The sequence below is a fragment of the Aspergillus ibericus genome (genome assembly GCF_003184845.1).
Source record: "Aspergillus ibericus CBS 121593 unplaced genomic scaffold BO80scaffold_78, whole genome shotgun sequence".
Lineage (NCBI taxonomy): Eukaryota > Fungi > Ascomycota > Eurotiomycetes > Eurotiales > Aspergillaceae > Aspergillus > Aspergillus ibericus.
The window spans coordinates 18,205-45,169 of NW_020292176.1; the positions used below are offsets into that span (position 1 = coordinate 18,205).

General features: G+C 56.7%; 16 protein-coding genes across 16 annotated transcripts; 10 read left to right on the forward strand and 6 right to left on the reverse strand.

Annotated features, from left to right (window-relative positions):
- Positions 1-103: 103 nt before the first annotated feature.
- BO80DRAFT_450307 (acetylcholinesterase) lies at positions 104-1,807 on the forward strand (the record flags this gene model as incomplete). The annotated part of the gene is made up of 2 exons (XM_025721804.1): positions 104-294; positions 346-1,807. 2 exons carry the CDS (start codon positions 104-106, stop codon positions 1,805-1,807), a joined length of 1,653 nt encoding a protein of 550 aa, XP_025569631.1.
- A 127-nt stretch (positions 1,808-1,934) lies between these two features.
- BO80DRAFT_469485 (NAD(P)/FAD-dependent oxidoreductase) lies at positions 1,935-3,470 on the reverse strand (the record flags this gene model as incomplete). Its single annotated transcript, XM_025723017.1, has 1 exon — positions 1,935-3,470. The coding sequence occupies one exon, from the start codon at positions 3,468-3,470 to the stop codon at positions 1,935-1,937; it is 1,536 nt and encodes a 511-aa protein (XP_025569632.1).
- A 580-nt stretch (positions 3,471-4,050) lies between these two features.
- Positions 4,051-4,732, forward strand: BO80DRAFT_487199 (DUF3237 domain-containing protein; the record flags this gene model as incomplete). Its single annotated transcript, XM_025723542.1, has 2 exons — positions 4,051-4,345; positions 4,394-4,732. The coding sequence occupies exons 1-2, from the start codon at positions 4,085-4,087 to the stop codon at positions 4,730-4,732; spliced, it is 600 nt and encodes a 199-aa protein (XP_025569633.1). The 5' UTR covers positions 4,051-4,084.
- Positions 4,733-5,060: 328 nt separating this feature from the next.
- Positions 5,061-7,047, forward strand: gmdB (general amidase GmdB; the record flags this gene model as incomplete). Its single annotated transcript, XM_025718299.1, has 5 exons — positions 5,061-5,463; positions 5,524-5,799; positions 5,855-6,727; positions 6,787-6,874; positions 6,935-7,047. The coding sequence occupies exons 1-5, from the start codon at positions 5,158-5,160 to the stop codon at positions 7,045-7,047; spliced, it is 1,656 nt and encodes a 551-aa protein (XP_025569634.1). The 5' UTR covers positions 5,061-5,157.
- Positions 7,048-7,796: 749 nt separating this feature from the next.
- On the reverse strand, positions 7,797-8,085 carry BO80DRAFT_450311 (uncharacterized protein; the record flags this gene model as incomplete). Its single annotated transcript, XM_025721805.1, has 2 exons — positions 7,797-7,874; positions 7,927-8,085. 2 exons carry the CDS (start codon positions 8,083-8,085, stop codon positions 7,797-7,799), a joined length of 237 nt encoding a protein of 78 aa, XP_025569635.1.
- Positions 8,086-8,641: 556 nt separating this feature from the next.
- On the forward strand, positions 8,642-9,614 carry BO80DRAFT_419219 (uncharacterized protein; the record flags this gene model as incomplete). Its single annotated transcript, XM_025718300.1, has 3 exons — positions 8,642-8,944; positions 8,995-9,428; positions 9,482-9,614. The coding sequence occupies 3 exons, from the start codon at positions 8,642-8,644 to the stop codon at positions 9,612-9,614; spliced, it is 870 nt and encodes a 289-aa protein (XP_025569636.1).
- Positions 9,615-9,755: 141 nt separating this feature from the next.
- On the reverse strand, positions 9,756-11,615 carry BO80DRAFT_394235 (putative transcription factor). Its single transcript, XM_025717279.1, has one exon. The coding sequence runs from the start codon at positions 11,601-11,603 to the stop codon at positions 9,870-9,872; it is 1,734 nt and encodes a 577-aa protein (XP_025569637.1). The 5' UTR covers positions 11,604-11,615; the 3' UTR covers positions 9,756-9,869.
- A 610-nt stretch (positions 11,616-12,225) lies between these two features.
- Positions 12,226-13,496, forward strand: BO80DRAFT_429972 (zinc-dependent alcohol dehydrogenase family protein). Its single transcript, XM_025720600.1, has 2 exons — positions 12,226-12,806; positions 12,868-13,496. The coding sequence occupies exons 1-2, from the start codon at positions 12,296-12,298 to the stop codon at positions 13,422-13,424; spliced, it is 1,068 nt and encodes a 355-aa protein (XP_025569638.1). The 5' UTR covers positions 12,226-12,295; the 3' UTR covers positions 13,425-13,496.
- A 573-nt stretch (positions 13,497-14,069) lies between these two features.
- Positions 14,070-14,787, forward strand: BO80DRAFT_450315 (WW domain-containing protein; the record flags this gene model as incomplete). The annotated part of the gene is made up of 2 exons (XM_025721806.1): positions 14,070-14,137; positions 14,208-14,787. 2 exons carry the CDS (start codon positions 14,070-14,072, stop codon positions 14,785-14,787), a joined length of 648 nt encoding a protein of 215 aa, XP_025569639.1.
- A 404-nt stretch (positions 14,788-15,191) lies between these two features.
- BO80DRAFT_369042 (purine-cytosine permease family protein) lies at positions 15,192-16,858 on the forward strand (the record flags this gene model as incomplete). Its single annotated transcript, XM_025716371.1, has 3 exons — positions 15,192-16,257; positions 16,318-16,679; positions 16,730-16,858. The coding sequence occupies 3 exons, from the start codon at positions 15,192-15,194 to the stop codon at positions 16,856-16,858; spliced, it is 1,557 nt and encodes a 518-aa protein (XP_025569640.1).
- Positions 16,859-17,355: 497 nt separating this feature from the next.
- On the forward strand, positions 17,356-19,167 carry BO80DRAFT_419231 (MFS general substrate transporter; the record flags this gene model as incomplete). The annotated part of the gene is made up of 3 exons (XM_025718301.1): positions 17,356-17,662; positions 17,735-18,244; positions 18,306-19,167. The coding sequence occupies exons 1-3, from the start codon at positions 17,388-17,390 to the stop codon at positions 19,165-19,167; spliced, it is 1,647 nt and encodes a 548-aa protein (XP_025569641.1). The 5' UTR covers positions 17,356-17,387.
- Positions 19,168-19,397: 230 nt separating this feature from the next.
- On the forward strand, positions 19,398-20,457 carry BO80DRAFT_429978 (seipin co-factor family protein). Its single transcript, XM_025720601.1, has one exon. The coding sequence runs from the start codon at positions 19,604-19,606 to the stop codon at positions 20,279-20,281; it is 678 nt and encodes a 225-aa protein (XP_025569642.1). The 5' UTR covers positions 19,398-19,603; the 3' UTR covers positions 20,282-20,457.
- A 30-nt stretch (positions 20,458-20,487) lies between these two features.
- Positions 20,488-21,905, reverse strand: BO80DRAFT_266372 (lactonase family protein). The gene has a single exon (XM_025714791.1). It carries the CDS (start codon positions 21,631-21,633, stop codon positions 20,635-20,637), a length of 999 nt encoding a protein of 332 aa, XP_025569643.1. The 5' UTR covers positions 21,634-21,905; the 3' UTR covers positions 20,488-20,634.
- Positions 21,906-22,990, reverse strand: BO80DRAFT_266371 (uncharacterized protein). Its single transcript, XM_025714790.1, has 2 exons — positions 22,972-22,990; positions 21,906-22,916 (listed from the first exon to the last, which is right to left on the reverse strand). The coding sequence occupies exon 2, from the start codon at positions 22,730-22,732 to the stop codon at positions 22,178-22,180; it is 555 nt and encodes a 184-aa protein (XP_025569644.1). The 5' UTR covers positions 22,733-22,916; positions 22,972-22,990; the 3' UTR covers positions 21,906-22,177.
- BO80DRAFT_419237 (uncharacterized protein) lies at positions 22,968-23,629 on the reverse strand (the record flags this gene model as incomplete). The annotated part of the gene is made up of 3 exons (XM_025718302.1): positions 22,968-23,123; positions 23,207-23,523; positions 23,575-23,629. The coding sequence occupies 3 exons, from the start codon at positions 23,627-23,629 to the stop codon at positions 22,968-22,970; spliced, it is 528 nt and encodes a 175-aa protein (XP_025569645.1).
- Positions 23,630-24,824: 1,195 nt separating this feature from the next.
- BO80DRAFT_506240 (metabolite transport protein) lies at positions 24,825-26,582 on the forward strand. Its single transcript, XM_025724536.1, has 3 exons — positions 24,825-25,055; positions 25,121-25,492; positions 25,556-26,582. Exons 1-3 carry the CDS (start codon positions 24,921-24,923, stop codon positions 26,477-26,479), a joined length of 1,431 nt encoding a protein of 476 aa, XP_025569646.1. The 5' UTR covers positions 24,825-24,920; the 3' UTR covers positions 26,480-26,582.
- Positions 26,583-26,965: the final 383 nt, after the last annotated feature.

The following is a 26,965-nucleotide window of genomic DNA, read 5'->3' on the forward strand; positions in this document are numbered from 1 at the left end:
CCTAGGAGAGCTGAAGTTGCTAGGACAGGATGTATGTATCTAGTTCAACTGACCCTGCGGATTGTATCCTATACTGACGGCCAACCTGATAGTTAATCTCAACATGTCATTCCAAACACCTGTCGCCAAATGCACGGCAGAAATCCCCACCCTCGGCCAACTTTGGGGTCTGCAGTTCGCGAATGGGGTCCAGCAATACTGTGGAATTCCATACGCCGACCTGCCAAAACGGTGGACAAGATCAACCCTCAAGACTGCCTGGGAGAACTCTAAGCACGATGGAACAAAGCTGGGGTAAGAATCTATACATCTTACGTTCACTTTCACCAACTAACGGCTGTGTAGAAAGGACTGTCCTCGACCCTACTCCGACGGCGACGATACTGACGATCTTGTTCCCGTCCCACCACCCTCTCATTTCCCGGATCCTCCAGAAACAGACGAATTGAGTGCGCTGGTGATGAACATCGTTATTCCCTTCGTCCCTACCTCCAACGGCCCAAAAGTCCCGGTCATGGTATACGTCCACGGTGGCTCCCTGCTCTACGGAGGCGCAAATCTCCCGATCTTCGACGCCGTGAACCTCGTCTCGCAAAGCATCGAGATGGGGATGCCCATTATATGCGTGAACTTCAATTACCGCGTCGGACTAGGCGGCTTTCTCGCGAGCGAAGCTATACGCTGCGAGCTGCAGGAGGATGGTTTCCAGGGATGCGGGAACTTCGGGTTCACAGACCAGCAACTCGCGTTTGAATGGGTTCAGCGGCATATCAAGGCTCTCGGTGGAGATCCCGGTAATGTCACTGCGGTCGGGGAGTCTGCCGGGGGGATCTCAATCAGTAATCAGCTGGCAGCTGCTCATCCGCCGACATTCCGGCGCGCGGTCGCGATGTCTGGACTTTCTGTCTCTATTCCTCCTTGGGACATGAACCAGCACGAGGCTCTTTTTCAGGCTGTGTGTCGCTATTTTCAGATCGACGCGTCACGACCTGATGTATTAGATCGTCTTCGCCATATCCCGCAACAAGACCTTGCTAATGCGACACCGGCTATTCAAGGGGTTCTTTCGGGAACAGGGAACCCTTGTCTCGATGGATGGTTTTACAAGGCCGACCCGTGTGAGATTCAGGCAGCCCCAGCATGGCTCGAGGCCTTGATGTTGGGCGATACATATCACGAAGGAATCATATTTCACATGAATCTTCTCGACGATGATTATCTTTCTATTCGCAGGACGCTATTGGATTCTATTCACGATGAAAGCGAGACCGACCGGATTCTGACGGAATACGGCATTAATTCGTCTCTTCCTCATGGCATGCTTCTCGAGCGCGTGGAACACATGTGTGGAGATGCAGTTTTCAAGATACCGAACTACGCCACAGCCCTTGAAAACTCGACCCTTCAGGATAACGGTGGTCTATTCTTGTACCATTTCGACCAGCGATCTCGTCTTAAGAATGCATTGGAGGGGACCGCTTATCATGCTCATGAGCTTTTGTACCTATTCAAGAACATGACGAATGAGATGAGCGATGAGGAGAACAAAATGGCGGAGGACTTCGCTGGTGCTTGGATCAAATTGTGCAATGGGGCAACACCATGGACGGCATCCAAGGGAAAATGGAAGGTATGGGGACCAAACAGTGCTCAAGCTGTCAAAGATGAGGAGGAAGATGAAGAATCCCGATTCTATCAACGAATGCAGCGGATACGAGCCATGGGAGGTGGAGGGACGTGGAAACGATGGCTGGCTGGGGTGGATGCGCTGGTGAATAAGCGGATGAACCTGGGCAAAGCAGTGTAATTCGAATACAGTACATTACAGTGGCTCTTGCCTCAATATAGTGTCGTATTATCGGGAAATTTCCCTCAGTACCCAAGTTGATTTCTACTTGTAGTTTCCTGAAACTACCCATGTGCCATGTGCTTACTCACATGTCTTGTACATGACGTGGTAAAACCGCCTTCTCGATCCTCTCTTCCGTAACCAGCATTTGTTTTGGAACCCAGGAAAGATCGCGAGATTCAGTTTCCAGCAACACATCATCATGTATCAGTAACAGTGTCGCCAGGGCTTTGCCGCACAACCATGCCAACACCATTCCCTCTCCCGAGAACGCAGCGGAAACCCATTCAGCTCCACAACCCTCTTTATTGAGTCCCCTGTGGGTCACTGATGCCGGAAGGGGACCTACCCAGGGAAGCCCATCGGCACTAAAGCCCATAGTTCCCGCCCACATCTTTTCCACACTGCGTCTGGGAACAACCCCCCAATTGTCGCGACCAAACACCGCGCTCAATGCACCTGATAAATGAATGTCAGCATACAGACTGAGCTCTGAGTCTGCAGCAATCCCCAGGTCAGCAATTCCGCCTCCTTCTCCCTGGGCGAATCCCCCTCCGAACATCATCATCGGGCCTGTCTTTGTCGGTGGCAGCTGCGTGAGATAGTCCATCCCCCGATCATAGTTGAAGATCCATGAATGCTTCTCCCCTTGGCAGGGGAATGCCTGTCCTGCATGTTGCGCCGACATCTGCCCGCGAATCGGGTAGATCCGGCCTCTGAGGCCCGGGACAAGGTGACTGACATGTGCGTTCGTACAATGAATGACATGCCGAGCGCGGATAACGCCTCTTGACGTTGAAACTGTGTACCGCAGTGAACCATCACCTTCGTCCGTCTGCTCCTCGATCCCTTTTACAGGCGTATTTGTTTCGATCACCAGATCCTGCGGAAACTCTTTCTGCAACTGACTCAAAACCCCCGTGATAAACCTATACGGCCAAATCGCACCTCCCGGTCCAGCGACTATTCCATGCGCATGCGGAAGGCAAAATTCTTCCGGAATCTCTTCCCTCTCATATGCTGTCCATTCCTTGGTCTCCTCGGGCAACCCTTCCTTCAACCGGCGTAACCGATCTCGGGCGTCTTTCCACCCCTTTTCATTGAAATAGACGCTCAGAAACTGCACCTTTCGCGCCTGACAATCCTTGGTTAGGCCGTACTCCTCCGCGGTAGCAAGGATCTCGCGTAAATGTGCCAGGCGAAAGTTCATGATCTTCCTCGCTTCTTCGCGGCCATACAAGTCTTCGAGATCCGCAAACTCCTCCGCCGTCTCAAGAATATGCCCCCCATTTCGGCCCGTCGCACCGCTGCAAATGCTGCGCGCTTCTAGGATGACGACGGCCGGCCGTTTGGTCTCCCTATTCGCTGCCCTCCGGGATTTGAGAAGAGTCCTTGCGACTGAGGTGCCGGTTACACCCGAGCCGATAATAATGACTTCGGCCTCGGATGGGAAGGTGGAAGACTGGACATTGGCAAGGTCAGGGTGTGGAGGGCTTAGCCAGAAGGAGGATGTAGCGTTGGTTGTTGGCAGACCGGGGTCAGAGAAGGCTCTGTCGAGAGCCTCTTGGCGGTCTTGGTCTGGGATTGCGGGATTGGAGAGGAGGGCTTGCACAAAGGACATGGTGGGCAGAATGGATGTACTTGACTGGTATTCTGGCATTCGATGTCCTCGTCTCTTCTTGACGAACATGCGATGTCTACAGTCAAATATACAGTATTAAAAGATATATTAGAATGACAGAGCGCATTCCGCGGAGACCGAGGATGCTACCTGAGAGATTTGTAATAGCGCAATATTAGAAGCGAGTCAAATCGACTCCGGTATCTTGGTTCAGAAACGCATCTATTTGGGAAGGTTCACCCGAAGTGCCATCTTTGGCTTCTGATTCCGTACCCGAAGATCTAGTATCATGATCGGTCTCCCTTATCGTGGATCGAGGGTCGACCTACCGGGTAGGGCAGTCCGATGTCACACCCCCACGGCGAGGGGGCGGCCAACAGCAAGCAGCCCTATTTGGGGCCAGTTCGGCAACTACTTAGTATATGACTTACCGGCGGTATCTCGCAGTATGGACCTTCTACTTCTAGGACTTCGATAACTTCACTCAGAGAACCGACAGAAAGCGACGGCGAATTTATATATCACTTGGTCGGAGCTGGCAAAACATATCAAGAGTACCATCACGCGACATCAGTTCTATCACCACCTTCGATACATTGCATCGCACCATCATCATGGCTGCTAAGACCGCCGACTCGCCCGGAAACGCCTATTATCCGAACAGTCCCCCAATGCGCCGACCGGGCCTAACATTCCTGTACCGCCTCGAGTGCACCATCGATGCAGAAGAACTCAACATTGGTGCTCCCCACGGCGCAGGCATAATCCGGAGCATCGCGAACATCACCGGGGGTACATTCAAGGGACCAGACCTCGAAGGAACGGTCCTCCCACTGGGGGGAGCAGACTGGGCCACGGTCATTGAGGGTACCCACGTCAGTTTTCTCACCCTTGCCCTTGGCGGATGATGCTAACCAGGCCAGTCCATGACACTCGACGCCCGATACACCATCAAAACCACCGACGGCCATTACCTCTTTGTGCAGGCCCATGGGCTTTACCGTCCGGGACCGGGGACAAAATACGCCAAGCAGGTTGCCGCGGATCCGGAGAAAAGACCTCCGTCGACCGTTACACAGGACGACGTTGAGTTCTTCTCGCATTTACGGATCGAAGCGGGTGGAAAGAAGTATAACTGGCTAAATGGGTTAGTTTGTGTCGGCGTCATGAGTTGTGAGGATGACCGGATTCTTATTGATGCCTACTATTTGACGAACTTTGGGGGCCTTGGGCCGGAGGACATTGTTATGGTTAGGAAGTAATTCCTTCGCTGATGAGGGCACCTGATTGAAATATTTTATTGCCTTAGGTTGGGTATATGAGACGAATTCTGATAAGGCGTGTGCTGCAGCACGATTGAGACTGTTCCTCCGCCAGTACTGCCGAGCATCCCGCGGCCCCAGTGCCGAGGTTATTCTTCCTAACCGATAAGGAAAGCCTAGAAGACACTGAGCCCCACCGGACGATACGTTACTAGTGAGTTGACCTAGCCTCTTAAGGAAGGTAGACGCACTTTCAGGACGCTACCTGGAAGCGGAGGCAAACTGGTTATGATAGGATTCCATCGATGAGAACTCCAGAGTGGAGCAACAAGGATATCGAAGGAGAGGGTTCTGATAACCAACTATCCGCCTCACTATATAACTCTAGACATGGCCCTCAACAATGTAGCCATATCGCCCACAAGATGACTCGAACTACGTCTACAACTGACCACTGGCGCACGCTCGTTGCCCGAAAGCGCGAACAGCTGGATGCACAGATCCCCTCCGAATGGCGTCTACCTCAGAAGTTTCTAGCGGCAGTCCCCGCCAATGGCCGACTCATTGACGCTGATGTTATCCGTGGCAGTGGTATTCTTTCGGACCTTGAGCTGGACATTACACAAAACTATTCCGCAGGCGAGCTGCTAGTGAATCTGTCAAAGGGGGTCATAAGCTCTGTGGAAGTGACCACGGCGTTCTGCAAACGGGCAGCCATTGCTCAGCAGCTTGTATGCCACCCCCCCCTTAACAGTACGTGATGTGAGAATTCTTCTAAGGAATTGATCTAGACATCATGTTTGACCGAACATTTCTTCCAACGGGCTATTGAGCGCGCTCAATTCCTGGATGACTATTTCCAGCGAGAGAAGAAACCACTCGGGCCTCTACACGGCCTTCCTATTAGCATCAAGGATAGTTTCTGTGTGGAGGGGATTCCGAGTACCGTCGGATATGTCTCATTCATGGAAAAGGGACCGGCTTCGCATAATTCAGCTATCGTTGACATGCTACTCAATCTCGGCGCTGTCCTATATGTTAAGACGAATATCCCACAGACGATGATGGTCGGTTTACCGCCAATTCAAGTTCGTGAATCGTGAATACTGATCTAGGTTCTAGACAGGAGACTCCGATAACAATATATTCGGTCGTACCCTGAACCCCCACAACATTCATTTGACTGCCGGCGGGTCAAGTGGAGGGGAGGGTGCTCTCGTAGCATTTCGCGGCTCCATTCTAGGAATCGGTACTGATATCGCAGGATCAATTCGCATTCCATCCCTCTGCTGCGGGGTTTATGGTTTCAAACCTACCATCGACCGCATCCCCTGGGGCGGCCAGGTCGCCGATCTAGCCATGGAAGGCATTCCTGGTCTCAAACCCTCTGCCGGCCCACTCGCTCATACTCTGGACGATCTCGAACTATTCATGTCCACTATTCTAAACGCCGAACCCTGGAAATATGACTGCACCGCCAGCGCAGCACCATGGTATCCACAACCCTCTGGCGATCAACCCAGGCAGCTTACCATCGGTGTCCTCCCCGAGAGCAAGGACTTCCCGCTCCATCCTCCCGTCAAAAGAACACTGCAGACTGCTATAACTGCCCTGCAACAAAAGGGACACCGGGTCTTGCAGCTCCCCGAGGATCCCGCCCTGGACATCGCATACGCAAATCGACTCGCATTTCAATATTTCATTTACGGCCCACACATTGATCACATCGCATCCAGCGGCGAACCGCCCGTGCCATCCGTAGCGAAGATGTCTTCACCAATGTTCACGGGCCCATTCCCGGTAAGCATGGACCTACCCCCATTTGAGACGATCGACGCATTGCACGTTGCTCGACAGGGATATGCAGATGCCTGGCGAAAGACCTGGGTGGAGAACAGCCTGGATGTCCTTCTTGCGCCAGGGGCCCAGAATACGGCTGTTCCGCATGATACCTTTGGATGGCCACCTTATACGTTGGTCTGGAATTTACTTGATGTAAGTGTAATCTAGTCTATTAGAGACGTGGAAAGCGGTGGTGACTGACGATTGTCTAGTATCCTGCTTGCATTATTCCGTACGGCAAGGCTTCACAGCAGCTTGATTATGACCCGATGGCCGTTACTGATGGTGTTCAGCCTAGTTGTAAGCTATCCGTTTGGGAATGTTTAGCCTTTCACGCATGGATTGACTAATTACGAATAGATGATCCGGATGCTGTCGATGGAGCTCCCTGTGCTATCCAGGTTATTGCGCCTCGATTCCAGGACGAGAAGTGTCTTGCGGCTGCGCGGATTATTGACCGGGACATTCAGTGATGGTTCTACCTTCGTATAATTGTGCCAGACAACTTGATATCCATAGCTTTCTTCCGGTACCAGATTGTAGGAGGAAAACACCGTACAGTCCTGCCATAAATGTTATGTAATACACAACACACGTATGAGTCAGGCCAGCATGACAGAATGCATACTCATGGATACCTATACTTTGAGGGCGAATTGCTTTACGAGAAACATGGGACTTGTAAGTGCTCTTGTATCTTGGGTCAACACAGTACGTGCTCCCTGCTGGTGGGGTTTTATACCAAAGTTTCGATACTATTGGCATGTTCGGATCATTATACTTGCATGAAATGGATGTACAAAGTGCCATCCTGTACTTGTATCTCCCGGCTAGCCCGTCTTTTAGAAGCGTCAACCTTGCCGATATGTCGACTGCGCCTATGGAAGGAGGGTGTATACCGTGCAAAAATTAAGCGTCTTTCCAGAGCGGTATCTAGAATATCTAGAGAAAGGAACAGCTTCCGCCACGAGCCTAGGTTCCTTCAAAGCAAAACCCGTTGACAGAAGTGCGACCCGACCGCACTTGGGTTTATCGAGGCAGTACTGTGGGCCCTGGCAGGACTTCGTATAATGGGGACACATTGTGGTTTGATCAGACGGAAGGCCGCAGCTGTCGCAGGTTTCCAAAGCGGCCTGGTCCCATAGCATGATATCATTTGGGGCGACCTACTTCTGATTGCTCCAAGGTGGTCTTTATAAGGCCCTCTATAGGGAAGATCTGTCTACTGAGGAGAACCGGCTGCAGCTTCGATAGGATCCTCGACTTTGGTGCCAGTGCCATGTGCCTCGAAGTGATGACACTTCGGTCAGGATTAGCAGGGGCGGGTCCAGATGCATATCAGCAAGACCTACCGATGGGACTCCCAGGATGGATGGAAGCCGGACATTGAGGAGGCCTGTCGGATTTGGGAAGGCCCGGTGACGGATGGAATCGTGATACCGGTCTGTGCATTGTATGGAGCATACCTTCGCCTTCTTGTATCCCCCATCCAGCACCACGTCTGAGGCCATACCAGTCAGCGCAATCGCCCGTCCCAGAGTGGCTATATGCCTACCATCTACGGAGTAGCAGACCAGGCATGCAGAGCAGCAAAGGAACCTCACTCTGGTTCCAAGGCCGCCGGGTTCACCGACCGCGTTATCTCGTGTTCCATCCTCGGAAAGAGCCCTTTGACCGTGATCATAGTAGCCCGTCCTCTTTTGTTGGCTATGTGCATTACACAAATGTTGTAGGAGATCGCAGAAAACAGTTTGAGCCTTGCCCGGGTCCCAGGGGAAGAGATAATTCTCCGGGATGGCAACTATGTCTGAAGAGAGTAGCTCAGGTCACCCCAAAGGACTGGACTGAAGATCCGTACTTCATGTGTCACCTAGTGGCACTCGCGCAGTTCCAGGAGAACAAGCTGGATTTATCCACACCAGCTACGTATATTGTATATGACAGCCATATCGCACACAAAGGAATTGGCATGATTCCCCCGAGGATGCCGACCGACCAATAGGAACCACGGGAGCCGTCCGCAAACGGAGGCTTCCGCCCGTCGCCGCCGTGCCAAAATGATATATCATGAGCTTACAACACGATCTCAATAATCACGATGACCTCGCAGAGAAGATTATTGCCAGGGACATCACCATAATCCACTTCCTGGTCGACGCAGATACAGCCAAACATCAACCATCAATCATCCAGGCACTTGGCCAAGTGAAGAAAAAGACGGGCCAGGAAGTGCACTTTCTGCACACCACGGGTGCGAAGCAATTCAGCTCTCATGCTGGCATGCCCACCGATGCTCCCTTGCTAGACACCAACCCGCATCTCTATGATCTGCAAAAGAATGCTACGGCACCCCATGATTTCGTGGATGTGGTAGGTGCGGACCTCCTCCATATTCGATCCTCTGCCTGACCATACTTTAGTCAGTCAAAGCCCACGTTGTTGTCATCGACACGGCGGGAGCGCACAGGGTACGGAGCTATATATTCGCCCCCTGCCTAGTGTACGGTCGCGGGGACGGATTCGGTAACCTGACCTCCATCCAAGATGTCTCTATAGTGCAAGCAGCGCAAAGTCTACGTCGAGTTTGCCATGTCGATACTGCAACCCTGTACCTCGAAATTCTGCGAAAGATCCTCTCTGGCATTGACATCGGATATGGTAAAAATGGATCCTTCCTGGCTTCATCAGGCAGCATTTCTTGGAATGACGTCTATGCTGCGTTCGCCAAAGCCCTTGCCAAACGCCACGTCATCGACACCGACGTAGTCACACAAGCCGAGGAGTCAGATTTGGCCAAGATGGCAGACGGGCTTGGTGTGGCACCGAGTGCCGTCCAGGTGCTTCTAGGCAGAAAGTAGGTGAATTCCGTCGTGTCGTGAGACCTTTGAGCACTAACCACAGTGGCAGGTGCCTCTATACTGCTGAGCATGGTATTCAGATTGGATGGAAGCCTCAGTACGCGCCAGATGGAACGGGCGGACGAAGAAGTCGAGCTGATCTTGCAAGAGCTCCAGAAGAAGGCGAAAAGGGCCAATATTAGGTAATAACCTGTGATGTTGGCGAACCACGATAGCCGTCAGTATAAATAAATGGTTTGCAGGTTCAGGAGTAGACAGAAACCGATCGTTCGGGCACTAATACATGGCTCGTTCCTGGGATTCCTTCTTTCACACGTTTTCTGAAATACAGGGTTGATTTAGATAAATTTCAAAGGGTCAGGATCTAAAAGCTCCAGTGTTGCAAGGGAACTTTCCAAAAATGGTTGTTCTGATGTCAACGTATGACTGGCCTGGCATCAAAACTTGGTTGGGTCCATGAACGCCTCGCTGACTTCATCACAATAGTTGGGCCAAGCTTCCAGATTCATCAGATCGGCCCAGGACCACAAGGAATCTAGGCTCGGCTCTGGAAGGCAGGGTAGAGGTGGTTGTGGATCGTCCATCGGCACTGGGGCATTGATTACTGGGGTGATGTCACTGGTGGCCTGGTCCTGCTGCAACCGTTGACGCCCTACCTCCGAGGTTTGAACGGGTGCAAGAGGATCGTCGATATTAAGGATGCGCAATAGAGTGTCCACTTTGCTGGATAAATGACGGGTGAGCGCTGCGGCACGAACCATAGCGGCGCTTTTGCTCCCAGCCGAGTCAAATATCTCCAAAGCCAGGCGGATATACCGTCGGGCCCGGGGACACCTGTGGCAATATGGGTATGCGAGCATGAATCCGACGAGCGTTAATACCGCATTCCACTGGTATTGGTAGACCTCCGGCACGCCGTGAAGGACATCACAGGTGGCCATGCGGTGGTGAGTGAGTCTGATCATGGCCAAAGCATGATTGAGAGCCGTGGCATTATGAGCGTCCGCCCGCGGACTGGATTTGGGGATGAGTGGGTGACTTGGGAACTGGATGAAGACCCGGTGAAGAGTAATGATGACATTGTGGTACTGAAGTTCCAGTAAGGTCGTCAACAGAATTTCCATTGGCTGTCTCATGATGTAAGTGAGCTCAACCTCGGGCTCTTCGTCCGGATCCGCAGGCGTGTCCGCAACATCTAGTTTGAGGTTACCGAACGGTTCATGACTCTGCAAGTCCGTTCGCCATTGATGCAGATGGTGCAATTCGTCGGACAGAATCCGGGCTCGGTTTTCAATCTCCGTAGGTTCTTTCTGGCGCTGGGCAGGAATAGAAATACAGCCAGTGGACTCGATGATCGTCAACGCAGCAGCTGTGAGGCGGATGGATTGGGTGTGATAGAGAGTGCTTCCTGGGTCGAGTAGACTGTGAGATTCACTGGTTGGCAGAGGACACATGCAATCCTGTAAACGAACACTGATGGGCTTGCCCAAATGCCGTGAACAGCGAAAGTCGAGGTGGTTCAGTGTCCACCAGATCCGATGGAAGAGTTCACAGCCCTGAACCGTAGCCCCAGGCCGTGTCTCTAGATCGATATTTAGCGACTGCGCGATTCGCAGAGCCAAGCCAATCATATTATACGCTGGAGCGTGTTGGCCGGCATCAAGTAAGTAGAGGGCCATAAAACAGTAGCACTGGAGAGTCGCCATTGATGGCTCGGAAAAGGTCATACTATACTGCGTGGTGGCCTGCAGGCAGCGTTGAAAGTACGGTAGACCAACCATCGAACTCTGCTTGACGGACTGGGATTGGTCCCAATGAAGACCGAGGAGGCGAGTGTGCAGTCCAGTGTAATATATATACTGCATCGAGTATGCGGTGACGGCATCACGAAGTGGTGAGAAAGGCTCGGGGGATGAGGAATCCGGCACCCTGAGATCCTCGCGACTGACTATTGGCACCAATGGTTGCAGTCTGGTCCAGAATATGACCAACACTCGGTTGATTTGGGAAGGTGTAAGATTGCACTCCGTCGACGTTGTGTCCTGCAGTGCGTTGGGTGGGAAAGGGGACCAGTCATCCGGGGCCGGGCTGTGGCCCAGTGTCGTAGAGGAACACGCAAGCTGGGAAACCCCAGAACAGAACTTGTTGATGCGGGCAATAAACCCGAGCATGGAATCGGTCCGTTGGGTCGATGACTGCGATGGGGATGGGACCCCGACCCGTGGGCTCGGAGTATAGCAGCATGCAGATCCCGACGGCGAGTCAACCGTCGAGGCCACTGCCTGTCCATCCTGACTGACCAATGGCGAGGGGTGTCGGCCTTCCTGGCCTTGATTTCCGTGATTGTGCTGATTGTGCTGATTGCCTTGATCCTTGCTGGGGACGCGTGGGGCCGTCGAGGAAGACTGCCGGCTGCAGGGGACATTATTGGCAACACACTGCGGGCATGGCACGGTCGCTTCGCATCGGACACGAAGCTTCCGGCAAAGGTCACAGGCGCGAGTCACCTTCCGGCGTTTGGCCTTCAAAGGAGTGTGCAAGGACGAAAAATTGGAGAACATGGCTCGGCTGGTCCAGTGAAGATGGCAGGAAGAATGGATCAGGCCCGGAAGCGCCGCCTTTCGGATCCCGGAATGGCACGTGACCGAAATAAGCCAGGGCAGCCAATCGGAAGGGCTGGAAGGTATCGTTCCGGTCTTCGCAGTCGATCCGGAGACTGGGATTTCCAAGCATTGCGTCCATAACATCAATCTGGGAAGTATATAACGTGAAGAAAAGAAGACCAAGAGACGATGAGTCGCACTCACCATCCGCTGATTTACTTCTCACTCGTTACGTTCTCGCGGCCTTGCTGATGTCCACTATGGCCTCCCACACCGTCTTCCGCTTGCCTTCCCGCACCAGTGTGACCGACCTGGTTGCAGTAGAGGAACGAATCCCGTCAATTTCCAAGCATGAGGTACTCATCAAGGTCCGCGCAGTGTCGCTGAACTCCCGGGATATTCAAGTGGCCTCGGGAACATACCCCGCGTATGTCAAGGAAAACGTCATCCCCGGTTCCGATGCGGCAGGGGACATCATTTCGGTTGGGGAGGAAGTGCGCGATTTGGTCAAGGGGGACCGCGTGGTGGTGTCGTTTGACATTGCTCATATGTATGGGCCCCAGAAGGATTTCCTCACCGGCCAGGGGGGTGGCGTGGATGGCGTGCTCGCGCAGTATATTGCCCGACCCGCCTCCAGCGTCGTGAAAGTCCCGGCCAGCGCGCCGCAGAGTTACAGCGAACTGGCCTCCCTAGTTTGCACGGGCGTGACCTCCTGGAATGCTCTCTATGGGAACATGCCCCTGAAACCGGGACAGACCGTTCTGGTCCAAGGTTCGTCCGAGTCTCCACCCTTCTCTCACCATGTTCCTCCACTGAGCAATGCGGTTCCTAGGTACCGGGGGGGTGTCAATGACGGCGGTCGTGTTGGCTAAAGCAGCCGGAGCGACCACCATCGTCACCTCCTCCAGCGATGAGAAGTTGGAGTTTGTTCAGTCCCATTTTCAGCCGGACCACTGCATCAACTACCGCAAGACTCCCGACTGGGCATCCCAGGCGCTGGAGCTGACGGGGGGGAAGGGGGTGGATCACATCATTGAGATTGGGGGCATTGGAACCATTGAGCAGAGCATTCGGGCCATTGCGCCGGGCGGCATCATCAGCGTGATTGGATATCTCGCGAGTGTCGATCCTTCTCAACGGCCGGACGTGCCCCTTTTGGCGCTGCTGAAGAATTGCGTCGTCCGGGGTGTTCTGGTCGGGCCCCGGTGCATGCTGGAGGATTTGATGACGTTTGTCGATCGTCGGAAGTTGAGATTCCACATTGCGAAAGAGTATGCCTTTACGCGGGAGGATATCATCGCCGCCTATCAGGCCGTCGAGGCAGGGAAGCACGTCGCCAAGGTGTGCATTGTGATGGACTGGCTACGTGGTCCATGCCGTGAGCTATAGCCCGTGGATCAGGATAGAATTCTTTCCAATGAACCCCAGTGTCTGGTTAAGGTTCATCGGAATGCCCAGGTAGTCGGCGCACTGTTAACGAATCAAGTCAATGGCATCTGCGATGCTGATGACACCTTCGCTTGGTCTGTTCTACTGAGAATCAATCTAAGTGAATTGTGCCCGAATGCGCTCATCGTGTGATTGATCCAAGGGTCAAGCTATGCCTCTAGCTTGTATCAACGCCTTCCCGTAAGACTGAGTCGCTGCGCGCCTGTGAAATGCTTCTCGCCTGACCGAGATCCGAGGATTGCCGTCCAGGGTGCTAGGAATCTGTCCTTCAAGGCGCTGCAGACGGAACTGCGATAACAGCCATACTAAGATGTCTCCAAATACTGATGAACCTGCTGCGGGTTGTGAGTGGGATACTGGTGGATATAGGGTACCAGACGATGATATCAGGTGGCGCCCACGCCTAAAGGTTTAACCGGACCTCTTGGGCCCGGGTGATCCGGCTGCCCGACCGGCTTTCCGTCCGATGGAAACATATATCAGGTCTCTCTTTGCAGGGACGCCGCGGGGTCCGCGCCTCCTTTTATCTTCTCCCAAATCTTTCGCTCGAAGCTCACTCTCCATCTCTCCATCTCAATCGCTAACATGCCTCCGCCTCCCCCTCGCGTGCCCGACGGCTGGAAGGCCGAATTCGATGACCGATATCAGGAATGGTACCAATGCCCCTCTCCCCTTCTCCTCCTCCCTCTGCCGTGGGGTTCCAATTAATAGGATGTTGTCTAGGTATTATGTGAACCTCTTCACCGGTCGCTCGCAATGGGAACGCCCGGACCGACCTGCCCAGCCCGATGGCCAGGCTCCACCCCCCACGGGCCCCCCGCCCAGCTACGAGGCCGACTTCCAGGATCGCCCGGGGCAGCCCCGAGACCCCCGGGATCGACCGGATAATCGATACTCTCCGCGCCCATCGTCGCAGTCCAACTACCCCCCAACCCGCGATCGGGCCTATGGCTCCCCCCAGCCCCAATATGGGTACATCAACAACAACCCCTATCCCCCGCAATACGGCTATTCCAATCAATATCCCAACCAGTATTCCAACCAGTATCCCAACCAATACCCCAACCAATATCCCGCCCAGTACCAGAATCCCTATCCGCAACAACAACCACCGCCGCAGCAGAACCAGAAACACAAGAAAGGCATGGGCAAGATGGGGGCCGCCGCCCTGGGTGTCGGAGGTGGATTGCTGGGAGGCTTCCTGCTGGGGGAGGGCATCGAGGCGTTGGAGGACGATTTTGCCGGGCCACCACCCCCCGGCCCGGATTTTGACGACTTTGGCGGAGGGTTTGGTCCGTTCTGAGGCGTGACGTGATGAACGATAACTAGATGATAGAGATGGATGCCACCGTGATACTCCCAATAGAATGGTTTCTGCCTGTTGTATGCAAAAGACCTCAACCCCACGGACAGCAAGGGAGAGCCCCGCATAGAAATAGGGCAAGGACGAGCTCGCCTCATCGGAGATCTTTCACTGGCTCTCGATCAAGCATATGGGGGATCCAGTGGCCATCGCTCCCGCAGCATATTGATGTGAGCCACGGCTCGATGGTGACACAGAGGCAGCGAAAAGAGTAGCAGCCACCTCAATACAGACGGCACTAATGCAATCACCTGCATTCATCTTCTTGGCACAGAGGATGATCATCGCAAGATAAATCCCCTTCCACTCCCCCTTCTTCGTGTCGGTCCCTCAGGATGTCCGCCATGGCAAGCAAACCTGCCACGAACCCCAGCCTGTGGCAAGGGGGCACCGAGTCTCACGAGGCGGGACCGGTGCCCTCCCACGACCCGGAGGAGGTGCGCATCCAACACCTCCAGCAAGGCCATCGGCTCCTGCGGTCGCTGCGGCAGGCCGAGACCTGGATGGATCGCCGGTTCGGGGTCGAAGCCATGGGCATCGAGCGCGTGCCCGAGGACCAGCGACGCGCGCCGGAGCGGCTGAACATGATGTTGTTTTGGTTCTCGGCGTTGCTCGCGCCCGGGCTGATCCCCATCGGCATGCTGGGCCCAATCTTCGGCCTGTCGGTGCAGACGTCGATTCTCCTGACCGTGGTCGCCACCCTGATCGGATCCGTCCTGCCGGCCTTCACGGCGACGCTGAGCCCGCCCAGCGGCCTCCGGCAGATCGCCGTCGCGCGCTATGCCTTTGGCCTGGGGGGCGCCCGGCTCTGCGGCCTGCTCAACATCCTGGTCAATGGCGGGTACGGCGTCATCGCGGCCGTCGTGGGGGGTCAGTTGCTGGCTGCCGTCTCGGACGAGTCGATTCCGCTGGCCGCCGGCATCATCCTGCTCGTCAGTGTTGCCTTTATCGTGGCCTTTGCGGGCTTCACCATGATCCATCACTATGAACGGTATGCCTGGGCCGTGGCTCTGGTGCTCCTCTGTGTGACCTACGGCCAGGCGGCGCCGTATTTTCCCGCGGATCCGGGCCAACGTTGGGCCCGGGGCATCGACTACAGCGGCGGTTGTCTGAGCTACTTTGCCATCGTCTTTGGCGTCTGCTGCTCCTGGTGTACCATTGCGGGCGACTATTACGTGCACTATCCCCCCCACACCAGTCGGTGGCTCGTGTTTGGCCTCACCTACGGGGGCCAGGTGCTGCCCACCCTGTTTGTCTGCATCCTGGGCAACTACTTTGGCGGCATCGTGCGGACTCATGCGGACCTGGCCGCCGTCTACCACGAGGGGGGCGCAGGAGCGCTGATCCTGGCCACCCTGCGACCGTCGGGCTGGGCCAAAGTGGCCGGCATTCTGTTTGCGTTGACCTTCCGTCAGTATTGATGTATAATTCCCAATGGCGTCTCAACTAACCCGTGTCTGGTCTCTGCAGTAGCCAGTCTGATCATCGACATCTACTCCAGCGCACTCTGCCTGCAGCTGTTGGGGCGACCCTTTCGCGCCGTGCCGCGCATGGCCTGGTGTGGCCTGGTGTCCCTGGTCGTGCTGGCCCTGGCCTGGGGCGGTCGCCATCAGCTCGAGGACATTCTCAATGACTTCCTGGCCCTGTTGGGCTATTGGACGCTGGCCTTTGGTCTCATCCTCGCGATCGAGCACTTCTGGTTCCGACCCCGGTTAGGGGGATACGACCTTGAGGCGTGGCAGGACCCCAAGCGCCTGCCGGTCGGGATGGCGGCCACCACGGCCTTGCTCCTGGGTATGGGATTCTCGTTTGTCGGCATGGATCAGACCTGGGTATGTGGCTGGTTTCCTTTCCTCAGCGCCCGACTAACCCGGGGGGATAGTATATTGCGCCGGCGGCCAAGAGGATTGGCGCTTACGGGGGGGATGTCGGGGATTATTTGGTGCTGGCCTCGGTGGGAGTCTGTTATCCGCTGTTTCGGACGCTGGAAATCCGGGTGGTCGGGCGGTAATACGGGATACAGAGTAGCGAAGCGGAGGACGGCGTCGTCATGGCTCATGGATCTGACGAATTGTGCCATCTTGGGTTACCAGGGAGACCCCAGGATCTTGGCCATTTCGGACGATGACCAGTCCGATTCGATATCTGACTGTTCCCGCCGGTCAGGCTGCTGCGTACTTCTCATGTTAAAATGAAACGCCGTAGAGAACCAGAAATCAACTCCGCTGGGCCTGCCCTAAGTCCACCTGAGAAGGAACTTCATCCCCCGCTTCCGAGCATTCGCGCGCGAAACTGCTCAGGTGTAACCGGCCACACCATCTCAGAAAATAAAACAACACACGTAGACCGGGTCGGACGCGATGGCGCCTTTGGTGCAACGTGTAGCGCCGATCCTTCGCGGAAAACCCCCGCGGCTTTCGTAATCCGCCTCGGTCCCCGTGCCTTTTTCGCTGCTCGCCCCGTTTCCGGGGGTGGCCCTTCAGCCCTTATCCTCTCTCTTCCCGGTCCATTCGATTCATCACGGACGCAGGATCTTCCACATGGCAGACATCGGGCAGACGGAGTCTGGACCCCTCCCGCCGCCGACGGAGAAGGGCCTCACCCCCTCCACCGCGGTATCAAACGACTCCAGCGATGAGGGCCGGCCCACGGCGTTCTCCTCGGTCGTCCAGGAGATTCTCTTCGTGGCGGTGGCCACCATGGCCATCGCCATGTCGTCGCTGGTCACCGGCACTACCACCGTCCTGACAGCCCAGGTGCAGCGCGATCTGGGCATGTCCACCGCCGAACTGGCCTGGCTAACCGGCTCGTCCTCGTACGTCCATTTTCCCCCACCCAGCATCCCACCTACATGGGGACGCTCTGCTAACGGGGGCACCCCCTCTAGCCTGGCGTGTGGCTCATTCCTGCTCTTCTTCGGCCGCCTGGCGGACCTGTTTGGGCGGAAGTCCCTCTTCATCGGCAGCATGGGCCTCTTCACGGTCTTTGCCCTGGGGGCGGGATTCGCCCAGACGCCGCTGCAGCTCGACATCCTCAACGGGCTGCTGGGTCTGATGTCGGCCGCGTCGGTGCCGCCGGCGCAGGGCATGTTGGCCAATATCTACCAGCGGCCTTCCAAACGGAAAAATCGCGTGTTTGCCTGTTTCAGCGCAGGCAATCCCCTAGGCTTCGTGTTTGGGAGTATCTTCTCCGGCATCGCCACGCAGCTGTTCAACTGGCGGGCTAGCTTCTTCCTCCTGGCCATCATCTATGTCGTGGTCGTGGCCATCGCGCTGTTCACGGTTCCGGCTGACCATGGGGCCAAGGAGCCCTGGTCCCTGCAGGCCTTGAAGAAATTCGACGCGGTTGGCACCATTCTCACCATCGCCGGCATTGGGATGTTCTCGGGGGCCTTGAGGTGTGTTCTGTTCAGTGAACTGTCTGGTCCCTGCGCCTCGACTAACCGGGCACGACTCTAGTCTCGGCTCCGATGCACCTCAGGGGTGGAAGACGCCGTACGTTCTGGTGCTGCTCAACCTAGGCGCTATGCTCATCGTCGGCTTCGTGTTCTGGGAGCGGTGGTTTGAGTATCCGCTCGTGCCCATGTTCATCTGGCGCGATCGGGACTTCTCGCTCGTCATCGTCGTCCTGTTGCTGGGATTCCTGGCCTTTCCAATCATGACCTTCTGGATCTCGCTGTTCCTGCAGGAGATCCGACACTACTCCGCCCTGCTGGTGGCCGTGCACCTGCTCCCCATGGCCATTGGCGGGATCCTGGTCAACATCGTGGCCGGGCTCATCATGCACCGGGTGCCCAACACGCTGCTGATGGCCATCGGGGCCACGGCCTACACGGGGGCGTTCCTGCTGATGGGCCTGCAGCATTCGGACAGCAGCTACTGGGCCTTCATCTTCCCGGGGCTGCTGCTGGCGGTCGTGGGGGCCGACTTTGAGTTCTGCGTGGCGAATATGTACGTGATGAGCTCGCTCCCGCCGGGGCAGCAGAGCATTGCCGGCGGGATTTTGCAGACGGTGACCAAGCTGTGTGTGACCATTGGGATGGGCATCAGCACGGCCATCTATGATGCGGTGCAAGCCGGGGGGACGGCCACGCACGGGTACTTCCAGAACGATCCCATCGAACCGTACAGCGCGACCTTCCTCTATTGCGCCGGCATTTCCACCGTGGGGATTCCGCTCTGTGCCTTTTTGCGCATTGGGACGCAAGGCCATGCAGGCGCGGGCAAGGCCAGTACGACGGGCAGTGCGGGAGACACGCCAACGGACAGTCCCAGCGTCAGCGGGGGCAGTCATGGCAAGGGCGGGGAGACGGAGGTTTGATCAACACTAGGTACATAGTCGAAAACAATAGTACTCCGTATTTTTGCCATGCACCGTATGCCATCCTGTGCCACTGAGTGAAGTGGGAAGAATATCACAGAGCCAGCCCGTGACGTCAGCGGGGAAGGACTCCGGCCTCAAGTTCCCAACAAACATCCAGACCATGTCGCCCATCGGCACCAATCAATTCGGAGGCATTGGAGTAGCACAAGGTACGACTCCGCCCGGGGCATCAATTCATCCACTGGTATCTGCGCGGATTGGTCGAGCGCGACCGAGGGAGTGCGTCAGGGCAATTGTGGGCACAGACCCTACGTCATCCGCCCCGTCGTCATTCCCAGATATCGTGAATCCATCGCATTTTCATCGCATCTCTCCTCTCTCCTCTTTCATCTCTCACGGCGCTGTGCACTCTCTCATCCCCTTTCATCAAGTCATGTCGCTCAATTCCGCCACGGCTGGCCTGCAAGGCCGTCCCCCCAAGCTGGCCGGCGACCTCAAATCGACCGTGCAACAGGCCCCCAGCACCGCCACGCAAACCGCCGGGCAAGTCACCGACTCGGTCCTCCCCGGAGAATATCCTGGGGATCCGAACCATATCCAGGACGCTCAGGGCGACGACACCAACAATGGCCCCATCTTGGCGCCCCTGCAACAATGGTTCCGACAATCCCTGCCGCGCCTGCTCGATCGCTTCGAATCCCAGCTGATGTGGCTCCTGTCCTGGATTCTCCCCGCCCCCCGACAAGCCCAACTCTACGAGGAGGCCGCCAAGCGCCCCGCCAGTACGACCTTCCTCATCTGCCAGCTGATCTGCTGCGGCGTCCCCTTGCTCGTCTTCCTCGCCGGCGTCTTCGTCTTTGCCGCCGTCGCCATCGTCCTCTGGGCCGTGCTGTCGCTGCTCATCCTGGGGCCGGTGTTGCTGGTCGCGAGTATGCTGGGCGTGTCCCTCTGGGGCTGGGGGTGGATTTTCTACGGTCTGATCAAGTGGATCGATCAGAAATATCTGGGCGGGTTGATCTCCCGGTTCTGGCTGTCGCGGATGCCCGCGGGGGAGACCCAGGAGACGGAGCAGGACGGGGGACAAGGAGAGGCAGGGAAGAAGGAGGATTGAACATGATGGGATGTGGACAGTTCATTTCCCGCAGTTTTGGATCAGTGTTTCCGCGTTGATATCCCGTTCTATTCTGTTTTCGTGCTGCAGTATGATCATTGGTTCTGGTATGGAGATTCAGCGTTAGGAAATTGCCACTAGTTTAATACTATATATCCTCTGCACGACCCAAGACGGTACATAGGGTCCCAAAGACGCGAGTTCACACATCGAATTCCACCCGAATTCTTTCGATTCTCAACTCCCCGGCTGATCCCCTGTGATGACCGCGCTCGGCCGCGGGATGGCAGCTGTGTGTCCGGTCCGCACGAGCACCCCATCAGCGCCAATCGCCCACACCTGCACCTCGTTGCTCACGGACACGGCGAGGTAGAGGAACCGGCCATCGGGACTGACGGCACGCCCGGGCCGCTCGGCAGGTCCTCCGGGAGAACATCCACGGTCCCGGTCGACTCCAACTCCCCACCCACGCGGTAGGCGAAGATCTCGAGGACCGGGCGGTACTCATAGTTGATGTAGAACACGGGCAGGGTCGGGTGGAAGGCCGAATACCGGGGCCCGCTGCCACGAGGCGCATCCCAGATCCCTTGTCGACGCCGGGACCGCGCAGCCGTGTCGACCACCAGGGTCACCAGCTGGTCCTTCTCCATATCGCCCTCGATGAGGAAGGTTCCGTCGGGAGACGAAGACACCGAGTGCAGACACGAGGGCGGCGCCAGGGAGCCAGGGACAGCGTGGACGTACACGTCGCAGGGCGGTCCGAGACAACCCGCCGCATCGAGGGGGAACAGCACCGTGGTGGCATCGTCGTATCGCTGCTCCATGTGGTAGCCGGATTGGGCGTCGCCCGCAATGCCCGCCGGCTGGGTGCCGTAGCTGGGCCAGTGGCCCAGCTCAGTCAGGTCTCCTGTCGGGCAATCGATCGAGAAGGCATACACCTGGCCAGCGTTGGCCACCTCGTCCGTAGCGTACAGGACGCCGCGCCGATGATCCACAGCCAAACTGCCCACCTTCAACCCCGGGACGTGCGACGCGACGCGAACCAGAGCCCCGGTCTCGGGCTCAATGCGGAGCACATGGAGACCCTCATGCTTGGCCGGGTGGGGCATAACAAAGCTGCCGACATAGACATACGTCGTGGAGGTTCGTCGATAGGCGGGCCATGGTGCGGACAATGCTGCTGGGTAGGACGGAGGGGGTGGAACGGACCGCAACCACATGAGGCTTGATATTCCTCGGAATGTCAAGCGTCGGCAACCGGAGTTCCTCGCCTCGGAGAGGTCGGCTGTGGCGAGTCCTGCCTCGCAGCACGTAGCCTGACAGACCAGGGGCTCGTCGTGGGGAAGGATCATAGCATCGTGCAGACGATCGGATGCTTATAATTACCCCGCAAATCCCCCGCATCGTTGAGATCCATCCTGCAGGACGATCCCCGCTGCATCCCCAGCGCCTGCAACCAGGATAGTCGACATGTCCAAGCCCCAGCTCCATGTGCACCACGATGCCGTCCCATGGCCTCGTGGGCATGACTACTGACCCCACCAGACCACGTCGTTCTACGGTCAGAATCAGTTCAAGGACCGGTTTGGCACGGTCGACAACGGGGTCCTCGAGATCTCGGCCCAGTGGCAAAACCGGCATCCAACAGGCGATGGCCGTGGGCGAGCTCATCGGGCTGGCGGTGGCCGGGGCGCTGGCCGATCGCTGTGGCTGGAAGCCCATCCTCTGTGTCATGATGGTCTTCCTCACGGGGAGTCTCTTTTTGTTGGCCTTCGTGCAGAACCTGGGCATGATGGTGGCGGCCATGCTCTTGTGCGGTCTGCGCTGGACCCGGAGGAATCCCCATTCGCACGGGTGCTGATGAGTGATGACCCTAGGGATCCCGTGGGGGGCCTTTCAGGCCGGGTGCATTGGAAATATCCTCGTTGCAGTGCAGACGCCGGGACTGACGTGCGTGCCCGGACAGCGTGGCGGGTTCCCTTTCTGGTGCAATTCGTTTGGCCCGTGCCTCTCCTGATCTGCTTTATCCTCGCCCCCGAGTCTCCCTATTTCCTTGTGCGCAAGGGCCGCTGAGACGAGGCTCGCACCACGCTGCGTCGCGTGCGGCATGAGGATACCACCGATGAGGAGATCGAGCAGGCCATTGCCCGCATCGACTACACCAACCAGATGGAGGCCCAGGTCCAGGAGTCCAGCAGCTCCCTGGAATGTTTCCGCGGCAAAAACGTGTGGCGCACCGAAATTGTGAGTACGACGCTCGTGCTGTCGGGGTTCACGCACATGCTGACCGGGCCAGATTTGTATTGTCCAAATGGCCCAGACATGGGGCGGCAATGGCATCAATGTGCAGACCGTGCAGTTCCTGGAGCAGGCCGGGCTGTCGGAGCAGGGCGCCTTCGACCTGAACCTCGTGCTCAACTCGCAGTACCTCACCTTTGGCCTCCTCTGCATCTTGGCTCATGACCAAGTTCGGCCGGGCGACCATCTTCCTCACCGGGCGGATTCTGAGCGACTTGTTTCTGGTGGCCATCGGAGTGCTGGGCTGTATCCCGCAGAGCACGGCCGTCGGGAATGCCGTCGGGTCCCCACTGGTGGTGACCACGGTCATCTACATTTCTACCGTGGCGCCCTCGTCCTATACCATTATCGTGAGCCCCTCTCTCCCTCTACCGTATGGTGCCTGGACTTACCCTCCAGCCGAATGACCCTCGAGCCAGCGGGCCGATGGATGCCGGATCGTCCTGTATCGCTCGTCGATGGCCGTCACCAGGTCATGACACATAATGTCTCCCAGAGGACGGCTGCCATCGTAGCTGTTGATCCATCGGCCTTTGGGTAGGGCCTGCAGATGGTCCGTCGAGCCATAGGCACAGCACGCACCACGCCTGTTTCATTCGCGTGCATGTCCCCGCTTCACATACGCACCTGGGGCGCCACCAGAATCACCTTGGGCATGGTCCCGAGCTCCATCTTGCGCGCGTAGAACTGCAGCGACCACAGCGCGTGGCGCGAGCAGGAAAATCCCCCATGCAGCCAGTACAAGACGGGATACCGCTCGCCATTGATGTCCAGATCATCGTAGCCTGGCGGCAGGACCACCAGGTAGGAACCCTGTGCGCCCGGACCGCGCATGGGCTGGCTGTAGAGCTCGTAGGTGACGTTTTCCGGCAGCTCCCAGACGTCGGTGTCGATCCACATGTGGTTGTAGCAGTCGAGAAGGCGTTTCGGCGGGGTCCATCGTCCTGCCAGGGTCAGTGTTTCGAGCATGACATGTGAATTCAGGTAGCACTCACCGCCGTAAACGGGGATGGGAGGGTACATTTCGTCGGAGTTGATATCGGCTGTCATTGTGGGAATGATGGGGATCTGGGTAACAGTGGAGGGGTGGAGGGGTGGCTACTAAGAAGTTCCGATGCGGGGGGGGGAAGAGTACTTTAACGGCCTCATGCGGACATGCGATGGCGAGCATGGGGTCGAGGCCGGAGACGTCGCTTCTGCAGGCGACGCTCGCCTCGGTAGGCGACAGTGAATGAGCTTCAAACTCCCATGTGGCCCGGTTCTGCTTGCCCCGGGACTCCTTGTCAACTTCGATCCATGATTGCATGGCAATGGTGGTTTAGCCATATGGTCGGGGTATCTCGTTTTCTTTCTCTCGGTGTCTTGGACCCTCTTCTCCGACTGGTTTCCTGTTTCTTAAAGCACGGGTTTGAGGATATGGTCGTCTATCAAAAAAAGGCTGGCAGGAATAGCGAGTCCCAATCCTCGGAGCCTACCGGCAGTGGTTCCTACATGTCCTTCGGAGTGCTCCTTGAATGCGTCGTTCCCTTCACCGAAGATATATATCCGCACGGGATGTTTGCCAGCCAAGCATCGGCAAGCATCGGCAGGCCGATGTGGCTTGCCGGCCGGGAGCACCCGAGATATACAGCACTTCAACAATATGTCTTGCTGCTGCTAGTTTATACAAGCCAGCAGGGTGTGTTATCCGGATTCCGTGCCCTTGCTGCTACCTGGTTGCCACCAGAACTCCACCCGGACCTGGGATGCAAGCAACCTCACCGACGAGGCACTCCGGCGCATGCCCCTCTTTTCCCCCTCACCGTCCACTGCTTACGTACCAGATACTCGGCAAGTGGGGCGGCCAGAAGAGTCTGGTTCCCGCTTGGCTCAAGAATTTTCACACCCGGTTCTCCCAGCGCCAATGACCGACGGATGGCTGCACGCCAAAGGGTCAAGCATTATCAGATGACTCGAGGATAATAATGGCCGGGGCCCATGTCCCAGGCTTGGCTTCGTGCCTAGTGGCCGCGGAAGTTGGATGGACTAGCAGACAAATCAGCAGCACACAATCCGATGCCCTTACCCTCTCAAGTAATACTATCGCTGCTCTCTTTGCCCCGCGGAGAAGAATTGGCTCTGCCAGCCTGGCCAACCAGGGCCTCGGGCATTATCGGAGCTGGGCCTGGTTGTTATCGGACGATCTGAGGCACGGCCGGGACCGGGGTCACCTTAGGGCTCCGGCGGCATTTGTCCTCGCCTTAAATGTCTTCCCCACCCCGTGCCTGCAGGAAAAGCGTTCCGTCGACTCTCTCACGCCCAGACCAAGCCACTGGGAGGCATCTGGTCTGACATCTGCGAGATGGTGGAAAGCACGGCCCCGAACGCCCCCCACAAAGCGGAGAAGACGGTGGTGGCCGACAACGAGGTCGAGACGGGGTCGCAGCGGGCCTACCGTCCGACCCGCTGGCAGAGTAACTTGACCATCCTGAGCTGCGTGAGTAGACCCTACTGAGGCTATGGACGGAATGTGGAGGCTGGAGCTAACCACCCTGGCGGCAGTATATCGCCAACTTCAGCGATGGGTTTCAGAACCAATTGGCCAACCCCACCAATGTCATCTTCAAGAAACTGCTGGGGTCCGCCGGCTACCCCGCCGAAATGAAGACCCGCATCAGTAACTCGCTCCTCATCGGGGCCATCTTGGGCGTGGTGGTGTTGGGATACGTCTCCGACATGGCATCCCGGCGGGCGGGCCTGCTCTTCACCTCGGGGCTGGTCACGATCTCGACCCTGATGGCCGCCCTGGCGCTGCAGGTGCACCCCTCCTACAACATGCTCTGGTACTTTGTCATCGTCCGGGGCATCTGTGGCTTTGGCGTGGGGGGTGAATACCCGCCCAGTGCCGCCGCCGGGTTGGAAGAGTCCGACGATGTGCGTCCCATCCCCATGGTGCAGCCGAGAAATCGAATGTCCAATCTGACTGAATGCCCATAGTTCAAACGCCGTGTTCGCGGCCCCGTGTTTGTGTCCTTCACCACTCTGATGGCCACCACCGCGGGCCCCATCCTGATGATCATCTACCTGATTTGCCTCAAGGCCACGGACAACAACCTCGCCGTCACCTTTCACGCCATGTACTCCATTGCCACCATCCTGCCCGCCATCATCATGGTGCTGCGATTCTTCATGACCGACTCGACCCTGTACCACAACTCCAACTTCAAGCGCCAGCGGAAACCCGCCCGCTTTTACTGGGTGCTGGTGAAGCGCTACTGGAAGCGCCTGTTCACCACCTCGCTGGCCTTTTTCCTGTACGACTTCATCAACTTCCCCAACAGCATCATGTCGAGCTCCATCATCTCCTCGCTCGTCAAGGACGGTAACATCCAAACCACCGCCATCTGGCAGGTCATCCTGGCCGTGCTCCCGGTGCCGGGCGTCATCATCGGGGCGTGGCTCACCAACGCCATCGGCCGTCGGGGCACCGGTCTGGTAGGCTTCGGCGGATACGTCGTCCTGGGCTTCATTATCGGCGGCACCTACGCCAAGCTCTCCAAACACATCGCCGCGTTCGTGGTCCTGTACGGCCTGCTGCAAGCCTTTGGGCATCTGGGCCCCGGCGCCACGATCGGACTGATCTCCACCGAGTCCTTCCCAACCGCCATGCGCGGCATGGGATACAGTGTGGCCACGGCGTTTGGACGCACGGGCGCAGCAGTGGGCACGCAATGCTTCACGCCGCTGCAGGACGCCGCGGGCGACAGCTCGACGTTCTATCTGGCCGGCGGGGTGGCCATCCTGGGGATGATCGTGTATTGCTTCCTGCCGGAGAGCGGCAAGCTGGATCTGAAGAAGGAGGATCGCGAGCTGGAGGAGTACCTGGCTCTGCATGGATTTGCCATGGAGAAGGAGTATTAAAGGGGGAGATGAGGGGTTGCGGAGGATGGCAGTGGGTTGGGTGCTGGCTGAAAAAGAACTATGAGATATGATAATGACGTCGCGATATAATAGATAATCTCGCCCATTGATGGCTTGACTTTTCATGTCAGATCCGATATGATTGTTTGTTTTCGTAGTAAAACGCCTGGGTAATTATCAGTTCCCAATGCCACGGTTGGAATGCTTCCTGGCACGGCTCGGTACCCGGCAGGGGACTGTGCTCTAAGTCATATTCCTTTATCGCGATCTGCTTTTCGGCTGTACCGGGTATCAAAGTAAGCATCGATTATTTCGCCAGGGCTGCTGCGTGCATCTCCGGATCCTTTCCGATGTTTGCGACCGAAAAAAAAGAAATGGCGGTGCGGACCCGGTCACTACATGAGAAGACGGAGCCGCTTGGAGTATTGGCAGATTTATTGGCTGGCTACAATCAAACACACATATCCTACAATGAGGAGTGACATG